The sequence below is a fragment of the Galeopterus variegatus genome, unplaced genomic scaffold (genome assembly GCF_000696425.1).
Source record: "Galeopterus variegatus unplaced genomic scaffold, G_variegatus-3.0.2 Scaffold376, whole genome shotgun sequence".
NCBI classification, from domain to species: domain Eukaryota; kingdom Metazoa; phylum Chordata; class Mammalia; order Dermoptera; family Cynocephalidae; genus Galeopterus; species Galeopterus variegatus.
The window spans coordinates 462324-478877 of record NW_007726487.1 but is presented as its reverse complement, the minus strand read 5'-3'; the positions used below and the strand labels follow the sequence as shown (position 1 = coordinate 478877).

The window sequence follows — 16554 nt, the reverse complement described above, 5'->3', positions numbered from 1 at the left end:
CCTGATCCCTCCCATGCCAGCCCCCCCACCCAGAGCTGTCCAAAATAAGGAGAGGAGAGGCAGTGCCCTACACGGGTACTCCCAGAATAACAGAGCAGCTACACCTGCCCATTACTGGAGGTTGGATGCAGGGCCTGGTTTACCCTCCCAGGTGCTATAGGTCAACATACCAAGCCCTATGTGTCCAACTTCTCTGAGCAGCTGGTGCCCAAAGGCACACCGTGGCAGGTACCAGTCAGGAAATGGGATGATGAAGACAGCCAGGCCAGAGGACAGGACCCATCCTTCAGGCTTGAGGGGAAGGGAGGAGACAATAGGATGCCAACCTTCAAAGGGAGGTCCAGGGGCTTTCTGAAAATTCCCACTTAGAAGTCTTTAGGAACCTTCCTCTTTTCCTCCCCACAGAATAATCTTAACAACAACAGCTGGTATATGACAAGGCATTCACCCAGTAACTGCCTTCCACACATCAGCTTGTTAAATCCAGACAGCCCCCTGAGGTAGGTACCATTATCAACCCTGCTCCTAAAGCCCAGAGAACTAAGCCACTCAGCAAAGGTCACACAGCAAGTCAGTGTTGGAGTCAGGATTCACACCCAAGCAGACCAGCTCCACATCTGTACCACACAACCCACAACCACTTGGGAGAACGAGAAATAGGCCCTGGCTAGGAATAGGCTTCACAATGGCTTTTCCCTGCACTGCATCTCCTGGCATGTCTCAGGCGACCTGCAGGAGGCAGGGTTCCGAGGAGTACAAAGTCCCACTGGCACAAGGCCCTCAGAGGCAGGGTTGGACATCAAGAGTGCTATGTACGGGCCGGCCCCGTGGCGCGCTCGGGAGAGTGCAGCGCTGAGAGCTCAGCGATGCTCCCACCGTGGGTTCGGATCCTATATAGGAATGGCCCATGCTCTCACTGGCTGAGCGCGGTGCAGGTGACACCACACCAAGGGTTGCGATCCCCTTACCGGTCACGAAAAAAAAATTAAAAAAAGAGTGCTATGTACGGGCCGGCCCCGTGGCGCGCTCGGGAGAGTGCAGCGCTGAGAGCTCAGCGACGCTCCCACCGTGGGTTCGGATCCTATATAGGAATGGCCCATGCTCTCACTGGCTGAGCGCGGTGCAGGTGACACCACACCAAGGGTTGCGATCCCCTTACCGGTCACGAAAAAAAAATTAAAAAAAGAGTGCTATGTACCTATTTTGGGCCAGTTATTGAGCCTTATCCTTATCATTTAGTCCCCATTAAAAAACCCCTGAGATAGGGATTCTTTTATCCCCATCTGAAGATGAGAAAGCTGGCTGGTTAGCTCAGCTGGTTAGAGCATTGCCTCGTGACACCAAGGTCAAGGGTTCGGATCCCCATATCGGACAGTTGCCAAAACAAAACAAAACAAAACAAAAAAGATGAGGAGAGGCCAAGTGACTAACCCAGAGTCATGTGTTGGTAAGCTGCAGAGCCTCAACTCAAACCCAGAAAGATGAATCCAAAGCCCTCTCCTCTCACACTGTACCTCACCTTCCTTCCAAGGGCAGCTCTAGTGGACAGAAAGGGGCTCTCACCTTTCCAGACCTGTCCCACATAGTTAGCCTGCTGCAGAGCAAAAGCCTGGAATCCATCTGGCAGAAAATAATCATTGGGTAATTGGAGTAGCAGATGGCCTGGAGCCTCAGGAAACATCAGCCCAGCCCACATTCCCATTGCCCTGTTGAGGAGGTCAACCCTGGGAAATCCTACTCCCTCACCCCTTCCTGGGCTCCATCTGATCTAAGTGCCTTCAGGAAGCATGGAGTGGGGTACCACTCCACACACAAATAGCAGGGAGTAGTGTGGCATAGGCCTAAGTCGGAACTCTCACCAGCCTCAGCCCCTGCAGACTTGGTAGCCCCAGGCGTTGATTCTCAGTGGACTAAGAGAAAAAAGGGGTTTTGGTGGCAGTCTACTAAAGGCAGAACCCAAGTGCCACCAGTTCTTCCACCTACTCCATGCCTGGGCAAGCACTCCCTCCTAGGTGGGGGATGTAAGTAGCAGATCCAGGCCCATCTCAGCAGAAAAAAGGGGTTTTGGTGGCAGTCTACTAAAGGCAGAACCCAAGTGCCACCAGTTCTTCCACCTACTCCACGCCTGGGCAAGCACTCCCTCCTAGGTGGGGGATGTAAGTAGCAGATCCAGGCCCATCTCAGCCAGGAAAAACTGAACTGGCTGCCACGCCACTCTTGTCTCTATGCCAGGCTCCCCACAAGAGCAAGTAGGCAGGTTGCTTAAGACCCAAACGTAGCAGCAGAGGTGGTGGCAGCGAAGGGTGGGGCGGGAGGTGGAGGGCCAGGCTGGCAGACAAGACGTACACGTGAGCAGTGACAGCAGCCCAGCCACTGGGACCTGTCCACATGCCAGATCTAGCCAGGATCAAGTGAGATGCTTGGGATCCTCCCAGCTCCTTCCTTTCCCTCCAACACTGAAGGCTCCCAGAGAGACCAGGGCCAGAAGGGAAGGCTGAAGTCTCTTTCTAAACCCCCAGCACCCACTTCAGAAGCAGGGATGAGGGCAGAGCAGTTTTTCCAGCCAGGACCCTTCCCCAGCTATGTAAGGGCAGTGCAGTGGCGGGGTGGGCAGAGGAGGGGAGGCAGATCTGCGACTGATATGATATCCACCTACACCTGACCCTTGTCTCTGGAACTCATCCTTGGGTATCCTGGGTACCTTGAAGAGGAAATGGCCCACATTCCACGAATGCTGGGCACTGGAGGGGAAAGGGACACCTATGAACAGTTGCCAAGGTCTGTTCACTTACCGACACATGTTCCCACCTTCCTCTCCTCCACACCTCCAACCATGCCAAGGCCCTCAGAGATGGGGAACAGAATCCTCCCTTGAGCCTCACAGGAACCACTCACCCAGACCTTGTAGCCTCCTCCCATACAGGATTCCAGGACACAAGGCTGATTAACAGCTCAAGCAGCATCTGATATGAAAGAGTCCACAGCAACTGCCTCTATCCTGCCTTTGGTGGTACCCTTTCTTGTGCCACTTCCTGGGCCCACACAGACTAGGTAGGGCCTTGCCAGGCCTTTCTCAGGGACAAGGCTTCCTTGCCCAGATGAGGCCAGGAGCCAAGGAGTATGGATAGAAAGCTGTCAGTCTACACCTCACAGGGGTGGACAGCATCCAAAGCCAGGTGGCACCTTAAACGTGGTTACTCACTGCCCCCCTCAGAAGCCTGAAACAGCCTTGCTTCCTCCCCACACTCAGAGAAGCAGATCTGGCTCCTGTTGTGCTGGGCTGGGGAGGGAGAAGTGGGGGGAGGACCCTCAAAAGGTCAGCCTATAGCCTGTCTTTCTCTGACAGCCAGAAGATGAAGGGCCCCATGCTAACATGCTGGTGGAGGCAGCCCAGGGTGCAGAAAGCTTGGGTTCTCAGCCTTCCCCAGGACTGTGTGGGGCCTCTCCTGTCTGACACCCCACTGAGAGGCCCCAGTGCCCAGCAAAGAGCTTGGCACAGATCAGGTACTTAAATATTTGCTGAATAAAAACAAAAAGAGTGAGATCAGTACATCATTCCTCCTATCTGAACCTCAGTTTCCTCCACCATGATATCAGGAGCATGGACGAGGAGGCTGTAGGTCCTTATAAATCAGATAGTCTATGATAGACACGAGAAACTGAACCCTGGGGATCTGTGTTTCCTTGAACCTTTTACAATCTCCACCAAGAAGAGTATTCATTGCCCAGCTTCCAGAGCAGGTGGGGACCGAAGCGTCCCTGAGCCACCCCAGGTGCCAGGGTGTGACCCAGCTCTAAATGGGGACACAGGTGTCTTATGGAGTGACCTAGGATTGGAAGGGGCAGGATCAGAGGGGCCACCTTGACCTGTTCATTCACCCTCTGTGCCAGCCAGATGTCTACAGCCAGGCCAAGGAACTAGGCCTGGATCATGAGTGCTCGGTCCGACCCCTTGGCATATGCTAATATGAACGTTTTTACCACCCTTTTCTTTGTTGTGTTAAACATCAGTTGAAGACCAGGTGCTGGGATGAATGCCTCACCCATATCACTTAACCCTGGCCAGCCTACCTGTGAGGCAGGTATTTTTATTGCTACTCTGCAGATGATGAAATAGAGGCTCAAAAAGGTTATGTATATTCCTGAGATCAGCAGGACAGCAACAGGACAAAATCAGAATGGGGGACTCATAGCCTCGAGACTATGCTTTCAGGCCACTATCCCCAAGACCAGCACCAACCAAGACAAACTGTGTCCAGCCAACCCTGGACACCCAGGACTCATCCCTTGGGGTCCACATCTTTGGGAGAGTTGCATAGTGGGCTGTGTGGAGGCAGTGGCTAGGCCAGGTTCTTCTATGTCACTCTTCCCTGGACCCACCTCCAGCACTGACCCCAAGGTACCCTGCTGCCTTGGCCCTTTCCCATCCTGGAATTAGCACCTCTGACCCAAGAGGCAATGTGCTGCTTCCAAAACAGGCAGACATGCTGATGAGGAAAGAGGCAGCCGCCAGGACCCTCCTCTCTTCCACTGGGGCATTAAAGAGGGCTCCGGCTGGGCCAAGTGTGGGAGAGGCAGGAACTTTCAGACACCAGACCCTGGAAAGGGTGGGGATTGGGCATCTGGACTAGGTGCTTCCCACTCAGAACTCAGAAATGTAAAAGGCCAGCCTGCCCCATCCCGCTCAAGCCTCAGTGCTCCTGACTTCAGTTAGTGCCATCTCCCAGACATGCGACTGTAAAACCTCAATATCTACTCATCTCTCACAAGCCCATGTCACCGCTAGCCTGGGCCAAGCCATCTTTCTGATGGCCTCTCTGCCTCATCTCCTGCCCTCCTCCACCTGCCCTCCAGTTAGCTTCCTAAAACGAAGGTAGCAGATTGTGCTGCACCCTTCCTTCCAACGTGCTGTGCCTCCCCACCACCTGGTGCAGTGAACCATTCCACCTCTTTCTCCACCCACATGTCCACTGGCCACACTTCCCATCATCCCATGTCTTCAGGCCTTTTTTCTTGTAATTTTTTTAGCCAAGTGGATCTTCCCTGCACAGCAAAATTCTACTCATGTGAGAAGGCCCAGCGAAATCCACCTCTTCTCTGAGCCTCCTTGGCACACCTGCATCCTCCCTGAACCACAGCTCAAAGTTCTGCAGACATCAGGCACAGCGCCTCATTGGAGAATCATTTGTGTGGGACTGACTTGCCAGCCACATGGAGTCCCCTGAGGGCAGGGCCAGGTCTGACTCAACCCTATAGTGCAGATATAGAGCAGAACCTGGCACACAGAGGAAATCAACACATCCTTGTTTCAACTGAGTGCCCCAGTGAGGTCTGGTCAGCAGATGGTGGGTAGGCTGTAGGGTTTGTCCACTTGAGCTCTCCAGGCAAGGAAATCAGAGATGAGGATTCTAAATGCTTGGTCTGGCATGGCTTGGAACTGGAGGCTGAAGAACTCTTGGCAGAGCAGCCAGCCCATCCAGCTGTGGGCACCACCCCATAGCATGTTAGGAGGCTACATTGACAAGCCCTGACTCACTGAAAGGTCTAAGAACAGCCAGACACCCACAGGGTGCCAGTGATGTTGAGTTAGTTTCTGACTCCAGCCTCCTGGACACTCATCTGGCTCCACTTGCCCCCCTGGGCCCTCACCCAATGAGGCATCTTGAAGTCTAAGGAAATGCCATATCACTGGGTCGGGGCACCAAAATTGCTGGAGAGGTGAGAGTCCAAGCCCCATGCACAGGGGCTGCCCTCTCAGCCCCCTACAGCCACGGCAGGAGATCTGAGGGAAGGAGAGCATAGAAACAAAATGCAACCCCAGAGAGAAAGCAGAATCTGAATGGCCTGGCCTTAGAGCACTGGCCCCAAATGGAGATGGAAGAGGGAGGCACAGCAAGAAGAGGAGGCAGGGGACCAAAGTCCCGACAGAAGCTAGGGATTCACTGTGGTATGGTCCACTGCACTCAGAAATCCATGAGTAACCATGAGCAAGGGGAATCAGAACTTGGCAAGTAGAAAGCCAGCAAATAAATGCCTGAAGCAGAAGTTCAGGCTAAATCTGGAAGGGACTTCACACTCAAAGAGGAGGTGATCTATAGGACCAGCTCAAAGATTTCTCCACCCATTCCTCAGAAACCAAAATTCCCCTCCCCCAACAAGCCCCAGCCCAGGTCCATCCATGTGGCAGAACCCCAGGGAGTCTCCTTACCATGTGGGGATTGTCATAGTAGACAGCGATGGAACGGAGCTTGGGGGAGACGCTGCAGCTCTCAGTGAAAAGCCGCCCAGTCTCACCATAAGGCCCCATGTGGAACTTGTAGGCCACAGTGATGTTGCGGATCGGGGGTGAGCCAGCACTCACTGCCACCCCAGCCAGCAGCCCTGAGTACCCGGCAAAAGCCAGCAGTGTCAGCAGCAGTAGCAGAGTCAGGCCCCCAATCAGGCCAAGTAGTAGCAGGTCCGACATGGCTCTGGGCCCCCCACACTGCACCCTAAGGAGACAGAAGGGAGAGGAGGCTAGGAGCCTGCTCTGACCAAGTGCCTACCTGCCCACCAGCCGGTTCTGGCCCAAACTCAGCCCTGCCTTGGGTGCTCTGACCCAGGAGAGGGAGGGGCCAGAGGTGTTTACACATAAGAGTGACCTAGAAGGGAGCTACAAAGGATGACTGAAGCCACAAGCCTCTTTATTTCTTAATCACAGTTGTTGAAGCTCTCGGAGCAGCTGTGCCTGTCAGCTGGCAGCCCTGGTCACACCTGGGGAAACTGAGTCACAGAAGGGCACAGATGTGAGTCAACCAGGGACATACTCCTGACCCTAATCAGTCTCCTCCAAGATGGGCCAGACACTAGCCAGCCTGTTTTTTCCCACATTGCCTCTTCCTTCTCACAGCTGAGCCACACTGCCAGTCCAGATTCCCCATGCCTCAGGGACCACTGGCAGAGAGAGGACGGGCAAACGTTAGGGTCTAAACACTTATTAACAAACAGGGCAACCCTGAGGAACGAAACCCTAGGGGGAAAAACATGCCACAGGAAGAGAATTTCATAGGAAACTGTCCCTTGCTAAGTACATCTGGCCTGCAGGGGCCTTGCTATCCAGCAAGCTCACCCATCCAGAACCAGAGGAGAGACCAAAGCAAAACAGCCTGAGCAGCCAGAACAAAGTCCAGCACTAAGCTTCCCAGACTTGAACCATCAATGCTAACAAGCTTCATCCCACTTTTCCATCCCATAGAAGATTGGAAACAAGAAGTAGAAGGAAAAGACTGCTAGAAGTGGAGACACACAATAGGGAGAAGTAACAGTTATCCATAAGAGGCAGAGAAGCCACACAAAAGCAGGCTCAGGAACACAACAGAGGTCAGTGTGTGAGCGATTCAAGGCAGACTGCCTAGGCCTCCACCCACCTTGGGTCCAGAGGCCTAACCCTCTTACACAGAGGGCTTGACCTGAGGTGCCCAAGAGAAAAAAAAAATCACAGTCCAGAAAAGACTGTTTAAAGAAGAAGAGAAGCATGTGACCCCTTGGGGAACATTTCCACCCCAATTATTTTAAATTAATATTTAAAATTTTAAAGGTTTTTGAAGCTGAAAAGGCAATGCTTCAGCCCTATGGAAAACTTAGCTCTACAGAATTCTTTTTTCCCTGTAGGTTGGGAATTAAGATTTTATGCTGAAAAATCATCTTTGGAGTCAATGAGCCCACAGCATTTACCTCACAAAGAGGCAAAGTAAATTTCTAAACCTTCAGTGTCATGACATTGAGGTGCCTCCCACTGGTCTGCTCAGCCATCTATGCTCCCGCTGGTAAGTTTCTCTATCTTTTCCACATGCATTCCCTGTCCTACTCATCTTGACCCCAGTTAGTCTTGCTTCTAGTTTCGTTGATGATAATGATGATGATAAATCTTCCACTAAGCACTTACTATATGCCACACACTGTTTAAATGTTGAAACATAGCTACTTCACTAATCCACAAAATAATCCAAACAGGTAGGTATGGATCAGAAAACAAGTGGTTGTAGGTTAAGTGATTTGCCCAAGGTCACAGGTATGAAACAGAGCCACATGTACCAAAATGCAGGCAATGGGAACCAAGGCAGACTGACTCCAGGCTCCCATTTCTACTTTCTCTCCCCTCCCTAGTGACTGACTTCCAGAAAAGCCCAAGCATTTCAACCACGTTGGACATCTCTGAACCCGAGACTGGAAGCTCTCAGCATGTAGACCACCACTTGCTTTGGGAGTGACAAGCCCTCGCTCTGACCTACCCTCTCAGCTGCACACTTTCTGTCTCCTCAAGGGAACTTAACTTTCCACCTTTCTCTTCCCCTCATCTCTCAATCTGCTCCGAAAGGGGGGGAAATGCACCTGGGAGCCCCAGAGCTTTGGTCAGCAAAGGAAGACAGAGGGGCAATGCGAATTTCCCCCATACTCGAGAGAAAATTTAAAAGGGCTGGAGAGGCTCACCTGAAAGCCAGGCTCACTTTTAGCAACTCATGTCATCCAGCGCGGCAAAGGCCAAGTGCTCCAGTGCTGGGGGCGAAAAAGAACAGTCAACCCAGCCCAGGAGATAACTACTGAGATAGGCACAATGACCTGACTAACCCCTTTTCAGGGAAAGCCCACCGGGGCCTCTTCAGGCACCCCCACCCCACCCTCAGTCCCCTTGGGGAAATCAGAAGCCAAACCCAGCCTCACAATATCAGGGCTCTTCACTAGGACCCTGATCATGCTCCTCTTCATGGAGGGCTCCAGCCACCACACTTAGGGCCGAAACAGCCCCCGCCGCTGACCACAGGCAGGCTGTGTCCTCTCACGGGCCTCGGCTCTTTGGCCGGGATGAACGCCTCCAGCAGACTGAAGGTGAGCGTCAGGGAGGGCCGCCCGGCGCTGGCTTCCTGGTGCCGCTCACTTGCGCCGCTGCGAAGGGCTGGACCCTTAAAGGGCCCCGCCGCCGCCAAAACTTTGGCACTAGCCTGGAGCTGGAAAACAGCGGCTCCGAGGGGCCTGCACAGGAAGAGGGGGGCCCCTCCTCACCCAGAGACTCACCGATTTACCCAGCCCCTTTCTCTTAGCGCACGACTGGCGGAGTGCCATTCACATCCGCAACTTAAGGGACGCTAAAGTTTGCAGCCCAGGCAGCGATGCGCGGCTTTGGGGCACGGGGGCGGAGTTAAGACGTAACTCCTGGCTCTGTCTCTCCACAGCTCCATTGCCCCGGGGCGTGCCCTGCAACCAGCGACCGAGACAGTAAGGGGCCCGGGATGGTAGGGGCTGGCCCAAGGTCGTGTTTAGGCCCTCGGACCCGGCCGGGGCCAGCTGTGGATAAGACGCAAAGAGCGACCCAGGCCAGGGCGTCACGGAGGGGACGCGGAGAGCCCTGAGGTGCCAAGGCAGACAGGGGTCCCAGCCCCACGCCCCGGCGGGGACGCCTCTCTTCAGGTCCGACCCTCACCTCAGCAGCCGCCCACCGCGGACGCCGATCGCACAGACAGCTCGGGGCTAGTCGCGGGGCCTGCGCGCGCCCGCTGCGCACGCTCGCTCCGCCCCCTCTCGCGGCGGGACGTGGCCGTGGCCGAGACGCGTGCGCGCGGGACCTGGAGAGCGAAGGCTTGCCCCGCCCCGTCTCGGCGGTAAGGGGCGTGCGCCGATTCCCGGAGGTGGCTAGGGTGGAGCACAGCGCACACCTTCCCGCCTCCAACAAACTACTGGGTTGCAGAAGGTGAGTCGGCAACACCACAGGGCTTCTGGGTTGGCGGTAGCACCACAGCGACAGCCCGTCACCAGCCGTGGAAGGAAATCAGACCGGTGGCCCGCAGTAGAGGGCCAGCTGGGGTCCAGGAAGCCGGGATCGGGGAGGAGCGTTTCTACAGGTTAGGGAGGTGCAGCACAATATTGTCAGCCTCTGGTGTTTGTACCACCAGTCCTGCCACTTTCTCCTACTGAGGCTTCACGACAGACCTGGGAACCAAGCAAGACAGGGTCATTTGCTCCGGTTTTACACCAGTCTGGGTTCAGGGAAGAAGCTGGTGGGTCCAACCTCTGGACGGCGCAAATATATGCTTCCTGCCTCCACCCAACCCCCTTCCGTGAGTACAAGGGTGTTCATTCATTCATCCAACGTTTATTGAGTACCACTCCCTGCCAGGACAGTTCTAGGGGCTGGGGATACTGAATGGACAGAAGCAAGGCCCTGACTTCCTAGAGCTCACATTCCAGGGGAATACACTCCTTCAAGGCTCCGCCCTCAGTCCCTGGGTGTGGCTGGGGGACGCTGGTCTGCCCTTCTGGTTTAGCGTAACCCAGGTAACTCTCAGGTCGAGTGTAAGCTCCTTGAAGACAAGTTCAATCTTTCTGAGGACTTACAAACTACAAATCACTCTGCTAGAGACCCAAAGATAAAACTCTGCCCTCCTGAGAGGCCCAGATTTGCAGTAGAGGAGTTGGGGAAGGTGACAAGTATGCTCATAACCTTGGCTATAAGACAGGCTGAGCCAAGAGCTATCCTGGTGCTCCTGACAAGGATTGATGTTTGCGAGGGGGATCACTGATGAGGACACCAAGAAGGCAGCCATGGAGAAAGTCAGCAGCCATGAAGTGTTACATATTCTTATGGATCCCACTACTGCACTTGCAAAGGGCAGGCTGGGCATCCAGAGGCAGTCCTAATCCTGGCTTCCTTTTCTCTGTTTCACATTCTTCCTTTCACAGGCAAGAAAGATTGAATCTCGTCCACAGGGCCAAATCTGTCCCAGCCTTCTGGGCAGCCTGGAAGAATGGGCAGCTGGCCTCTCATGGGCACTCAGGGCCGGGCCAGCACAGCTGTTTTACCTGTGAATATCAGGCATGTGATCAAATTCTTCAGGTGCCCCACCCAGGCAGGTGTGCTAGATACCCATGGAAGGATTTCCCTTTTCTGTGCACAAGGAGGGGCCATGGCACTGGCTTGGAGACAGTTTCTGCCTGCAGTGTCTGCACAGTCAACTCTCCTGCTTCTTAGAAGCTGATGAGCTAGCTTCTCCCAGGAAATTGTTGTCTGGAGCTGCTCTTTCCTCATCTTGTCCTCTCTGCTCACTTCCTTCAGACTGGTAGGGAACTCCAGAGCTCCACTTCAGAGTTCACACTGTGCCTTAGGAGCTTCAGCCCCTCTGCTGTGGAAGGAGAGTCTGTCTGTGACTGGGCTGCAAGCCATCATCAACCTGCCAGGCTTCATCTTAGGCAGCTTTCAATTAGTGTTAAGTGCCACCCTTGGCCGGATCCCTGCAAGGCCATGGCTGACCACCAGGAGGCAGCAGCCTACTTTGCTAGGCACTTGAACAAGTCTAGGGAGACCTCGCCCTGCCACCTGTCCCCCACCCCATGCTCCACTCCCAGTCCTATTTCGCAATAGCACAGTCTCCTATCATGAGCCCAGACTTGGCCTTTGTCTCCTGTTTACTTCCTCTGTCCAATGAATCCCCACAAAGGCTCTTTAATTCTCCTTTCATAAATTAGATCCCCCAACTCAGATGTGAGAGAATGCAAATGCTGTGCAAGATGTTCTCCAAATGCCACCCCAGCCATTCATAGACACACCATCTCCCACCCTCTGAAGGCACTGATGCTACGCCTAGTCCCCAGCCACTCACAGCCTAATCTGGGCTGCCCTTGTAGGACTTGCCCTGGCCGACAAAGTTAGCTTCAAGCTACTCAGCTTCACTGTTTCACCTAGAGCCTGGAAATGTGATCCTCTTCAGGTAAGCAAAGGCAGAAAAAGCCTAGTGAACCACACTGAAACAAAGAGCCTGCCAGCAGTCTGCCCTCTGTTCCTGCTTATCTCACCACCCAAGTGCTATGCTCATGCCTGCTATGCTTTAAGTTATATTCCTTTCACCACCCAAACAGCTGTCCAAAGAATTGCTTGATCAAACAACACTGACTTCTTGAGTTTAAATTTTATTTTACAAAAAGAGAAATAAAGAAAACTGATAGGCAGTTATACTGACTTACAATTGTTCTGTTTGCTTTTTTAAAAAAGTGACATGAAACACAAGTAAAAATAAATACGTCATAGAAACAGCCAGTTGCCCAGTCTCTGGGGCAGGAGTGCCTGCCCTGATGAGAGGAGGGAAGCCCATGATCACACCAGTAGCTAGATCACCCAGCCACAGATGCTCCTCAAAGCCAGGCACAGGTCCCAGGCCTCAGGGGCGTCCTGAGGAAAGAAGACGGAAAACCAAAGCCAGGTGCCAGGTCCCTCAGGCCACCTCATCTCCTCCCACTCCTGGCAGCAGTGTGGCCTCAGTGGTTATCCACTGCAACCCCTTCAACCCACATGGACTCTCTTCCCCTGACCCCTCTGAAGAGGGTACAAGGAGAAAACCTGTCTTGGGCCGGCTGGGAGGATTCTTCAGGTGAGTCCCCAGCCTACCATGAGTAACACAACCAGATTAACTCATTTTACATCCAGGTGCACATGAACACACACACCCTCTCAATCAAACACACTCACACTAGCTGGGCTGAGCTCTTCCAGGGAGGGGTCCTGGGTCAGGTCACAGTATAAGATCCCCTCTCTTCTGAATATCATCCCAGTAGTGGTAGCAGAGTACCCAAACCTCCCCCTGCCCTCTGCATTGCAGACTCTGCAGCCTGCCGGGCTGCCTCTCCATCAGTAAGGCCTGTGAGAGGGGAAAGGTGGAGACTCATGCCCTGAAAAAAGAAGTTGGGACACTGCCTGCTCAGGAAGTTCATCATTGTTAAGACTCAGGTATTCATAAAAGGCCTGGGCCAAGCTAATGGTACAGAACATACATTAAGGGTCACAGCAGAATACTCAGGGCAGAAGAGAAGAGTTGGTAGGAGGGAAACAGAGTCTGAAGGTGACCAGTGAGAGAGCAGCATTCTCAGACAGGCCTTGAGGAGCTGATTTCCTGGGAAGTCAGCGGAGGGCCAGAAAGTCTCCTGGGGGTCCTTTGGAGGAAAGGATAACTTCTCTTAAGAGCTTTGGTAGGGGAAAAGCCACTTAGTTGGGCACATAGAAGGCCATGGCTCAGAAGGGAGAGGCTGGTCTTCCGAGAAATCAAAGGGAAGTGGGAAGCAGGAGGTAATCCAGGAACACTAGGAACAAGGAATGTAAAGCCCCCAGAAGACCTTCTGCATGGGATGAGGACTCAGTTCCAGAGCAATGCCGGTACTGAACAGACTGACACAGAAGGCCCTGCTCTGCTGACAACTTTGGAAGTGACAGTCCCATCCAGACCACTGAAGTTTGGTTAAGTGTTCCAACCAATCAGCAAAACTTTACCCCTGCTTTTTGCTTCGTGTTCCTGGAGTGGGAAATTTCATATTTAGTTGTGAATCACAAGTCTATAGAAACTCCACACACTAATTCCTAGGGAAGAGAGTGCCAAGGACCAGATATAGTTATATTTAAGTCAGGAGATAATGAGATAAATGCTTAAGAAGCACAACTCAAAGGGGCAAGGACTTCACAGATGTCCAATTCGAAGAAAACAATCTGACCCAAAATTGTTCACTTACTTCTTTTGTTAATAGCTATTTTGTCCCTGCTCAATTTTTATCTGTACAGATATTAAGAAAAGGAAATCAGGCATTACTACAAATGGTAATCCTGAATCATTAAGTAGCACTATGTTCCCCAGGCTGAGAACTTAGGCTAAACCAGATGGATGGGGCTTAAGAAGCTCTTAAAAACATTCCGTGGAAGACAATAGTGGGAAAAAATGACTGATCTTCCACCCCTCTCTCCCTTTTCACCAGCCTTCCCTCACTCAGGCCTGGATGGTGGGTGGAAGCTACCACCAAGGGTTTCTGATCAAAGAAACTGTGAGACATGGTTCTTAGGCTCTGAGACATTTCCTGCTTCCTTCACACACATGCTCATGTTTGCTGTGCATGCACATTTGCCTACCAGCACACATAAAGAGACAGCAGAAAAGTCAGAGATGTGTTTTCAGGTCCACTAAAAAAAAAAAAAAAAAAAAAAAAAAAAAAAGCAAAAACCACAGAACTGGTAGCACTCCAATTTCCCATGATCCACTCTGCCTACCTACATAATAGACACTGCACATATTAGAGAAATCCTTCTCTAGCCAGGTTAGCTTCCCAGAATTATGGCCTCTGCTGAGCTAAAGGCAGAACCAGACCCCGGAACCACTGGGTAGAGAGCAGACATGTACTGCCTCTCAGAATATCAGTTTACTTCCTGTCAACTTCAGAAGCCCATCCCTCAAGTGACTGGTTTCAGTTCCCTGCTGGGATGGTTTCTGGATTCTATAGCCTGCTGCAGTGATTTTCTAGAAGTGAACACAGAAACCCCTATTGCCCACAACACACGTACGTACGTGCACACAGACACAGATACACACACCCCTCCCTCTGGGATCCCAGTGCTCCAGGGCCTGAGAGGCATCAGTGTAACCCAGGTTCTGAGTATATCCTGCAAACTGGAGATCCAGGCTAGCTCATTACTACTGCACAAGCCTCAACCTGAGAGCCCACTCCAACTGAGTCCCTTCACCATCCATTCTTGGGATGCATCGGAAAGAGAAAGCACTGGTTGGAACTATTTTTAAATTATTAAAATAATTTGCATAGCTAAATTGTAGATCTAAGGCTTCTATGAGTAGAAGAGTTAAGAGTCTGGCAGGGTGCTTATGAAAACAGAGAAAGCAAGCTCCTTAATTCCACTTTGGTGTTAATGGACAGCACACTAACACACACATATACATGCACCCCATCAGCCAGCTTCTTGTCTCTTCTCTGGGGACAATACCCTAGAGTCTGCTAAGGCCCTCCAACAATGGTAAAGGGCTGGTCAGAAGAGTTTCAGGAGCTACTACTGAGATGACCTGACTAAGCTGCCTCCTGGGCTGGGAAGAGGCAGGTGCAACAGCTGCCCAGTCAGGAGGGATCCACAGGTAGGTGATAAATCTCTGAAACCAGACAAGTTTTATTCATCACAAAGAACTGCCTGGCAACGTCTCAGTAGCAAGGTGGGGGTGGGGGAGCAATAGGAAGACAGCCAGCATGTATGCTTAAGAACTAGATGCCCCTCACCTGGCAGTAGTAACAAGCAAAAGGAAACCCAGAATGACTGATGCATTCTTTTAAAACAAAAGGCAGACTTAGGGCTCCTACAGAAGAAGGGCTCCTTTGAAGATGGAGGCAGCAGACACCAGGCCCACCAGGATCACCTGATAGGTTGGGGAAGCCAAGACATTTCCTAACAACTAATCAATAGCCCAGCAGCTGCCTACCCCCAGCTTTACTATTCAGCATAGAGAAATGGCCTCTAAGGTCATCCCAGGAGGACACAGCTCCAAATTTGGGGTCACTTCCTTCCCAATAGCGAACTCCATGATCCCAAGTTTCAATCTCTGTGGAATGAATCTCACTCCCAACTATCAAGTCTCAGGATTCCCTGATCTTCCTGAAAAACATTGTTGATTAAGCTAAACCTTGGTCAAGCCTTATTCTCTTTCCCTGATCAATTCACCATCCACCCAGATTTTTTTTCACCAACAGCTATGTGGTCTGAGATATTTTAAAACTTCTTTTTCTATCTCCTGCCCTCCTTACCTCTAACCTCCCCTCCCCTTGCAAAAAAAAAAAAAAAAAAAAACATGAAAAGTCCAAATAATAAATAATGGCCCATAAGAAATAAATTAACATGGAGCTCTCCAACAGGGAAGGAAAGGGACAGGAAAGGCCACCAGGATAGGCAGCTGTGGCTCAGTTCCATCCTGGTGAAGAATCTTTCCAGCCACAACTCCATGACCTCTCACTCACACACTGCAGTGCTTCTCCCTCCCAGCCTCTGTACACAGACACCCTCCCACCCTAGAAAGGGAGATCTTCTCAGACAGCCACTGGGGAAAGAGACAGAGATTGGTAATGCCCATTTTCTCTCATGATTTCCCCCAAATTCTAAAGCAAATGTGGCTCTGAAAACCAGGGACTTGAGTTAGTTGGGCCTTCTCTTCTCCCAATCAGAAGGAAATGTGATTTCCATGGCTCTTCTCCTGGGCTCACCCTGATGTTCACTGACAGTTGCCATGAACCACAACACTCTGATTTCCTTTTAAAAAAAGATAAGTTCATTTTTTTAGTTTCCCCCTCAGTTCCTCCCTCCCTCCCCTCCCACCTACACCCCTGCTCTGTTACATACATGTACATACATACATAAACACACACACACTTGCACACACTCACAAACACACATACCTGGTCTGCTTCTTTCCCACCCCCTAAAAAGACCCCACTTCACATGGGATCTCAGTCTGCTCCCCCTGCCCACCCTCCTTCTCTCACTCACCCTTCCCTCCCTCCCCTCCCCTCCCCAGGCCAAGCCAAGTCACCCAGTAAGGCAGCTCTCTTGGGAGAGAATGTTCCCAAAGACAGAAATGGGATGTGAGCTTCTACACTCAGATGGACAAGCAAGCAAGTAGACAGCATAAGCAAGGCAGGAAGGAAGGGAGACAGGCTGCCCTGCCCTTCCATCCCTGCTTTGGGTCCCTGATTTCCCGCTATTGCTGCTCTGTTGGATTG

At 52.0% G+C, this 16554-nt stretch overlaps 1 protein-coding gene across 2 annotated transcripts in view; it reads right to left on the bottom strand.

Moving 5' to 3' along the window:
* Window positions 1-9542, bottom strand: part of TEX264 (testis expressed 264) — a 31090-nt gene extending 21548 nt beyond the window's left edge. Inside the window, exons 1-3 of one of the 2 annotated variants that reach the window (XM_008568126.1) lie at window positions 9458-9542; window positions 8470-8535; window positions 6209-6491 (exon numbers count right to left, since the gene is read on the bottom strand). In XM_008568126.1, coding sequence (XP_008566348.1) covers window positions 6209-6466 — 258 coding nt within the window. In that variant the 5' untranslated portion in view covers window positions 6467-6491; window positions 8470-8535; window positions 9458-9542. Of the gene's footprint in view, window positions 1-6208; window positions 6492-8469; window positions 8536-8700; window positions 8909-9457 lie in introns of those variants that run through there. The other variant, XM_008568127.1, reaches the window with a different exon arrangement.
* Window positions 9543-16554: the final 7012 nt, after the last annotated feature.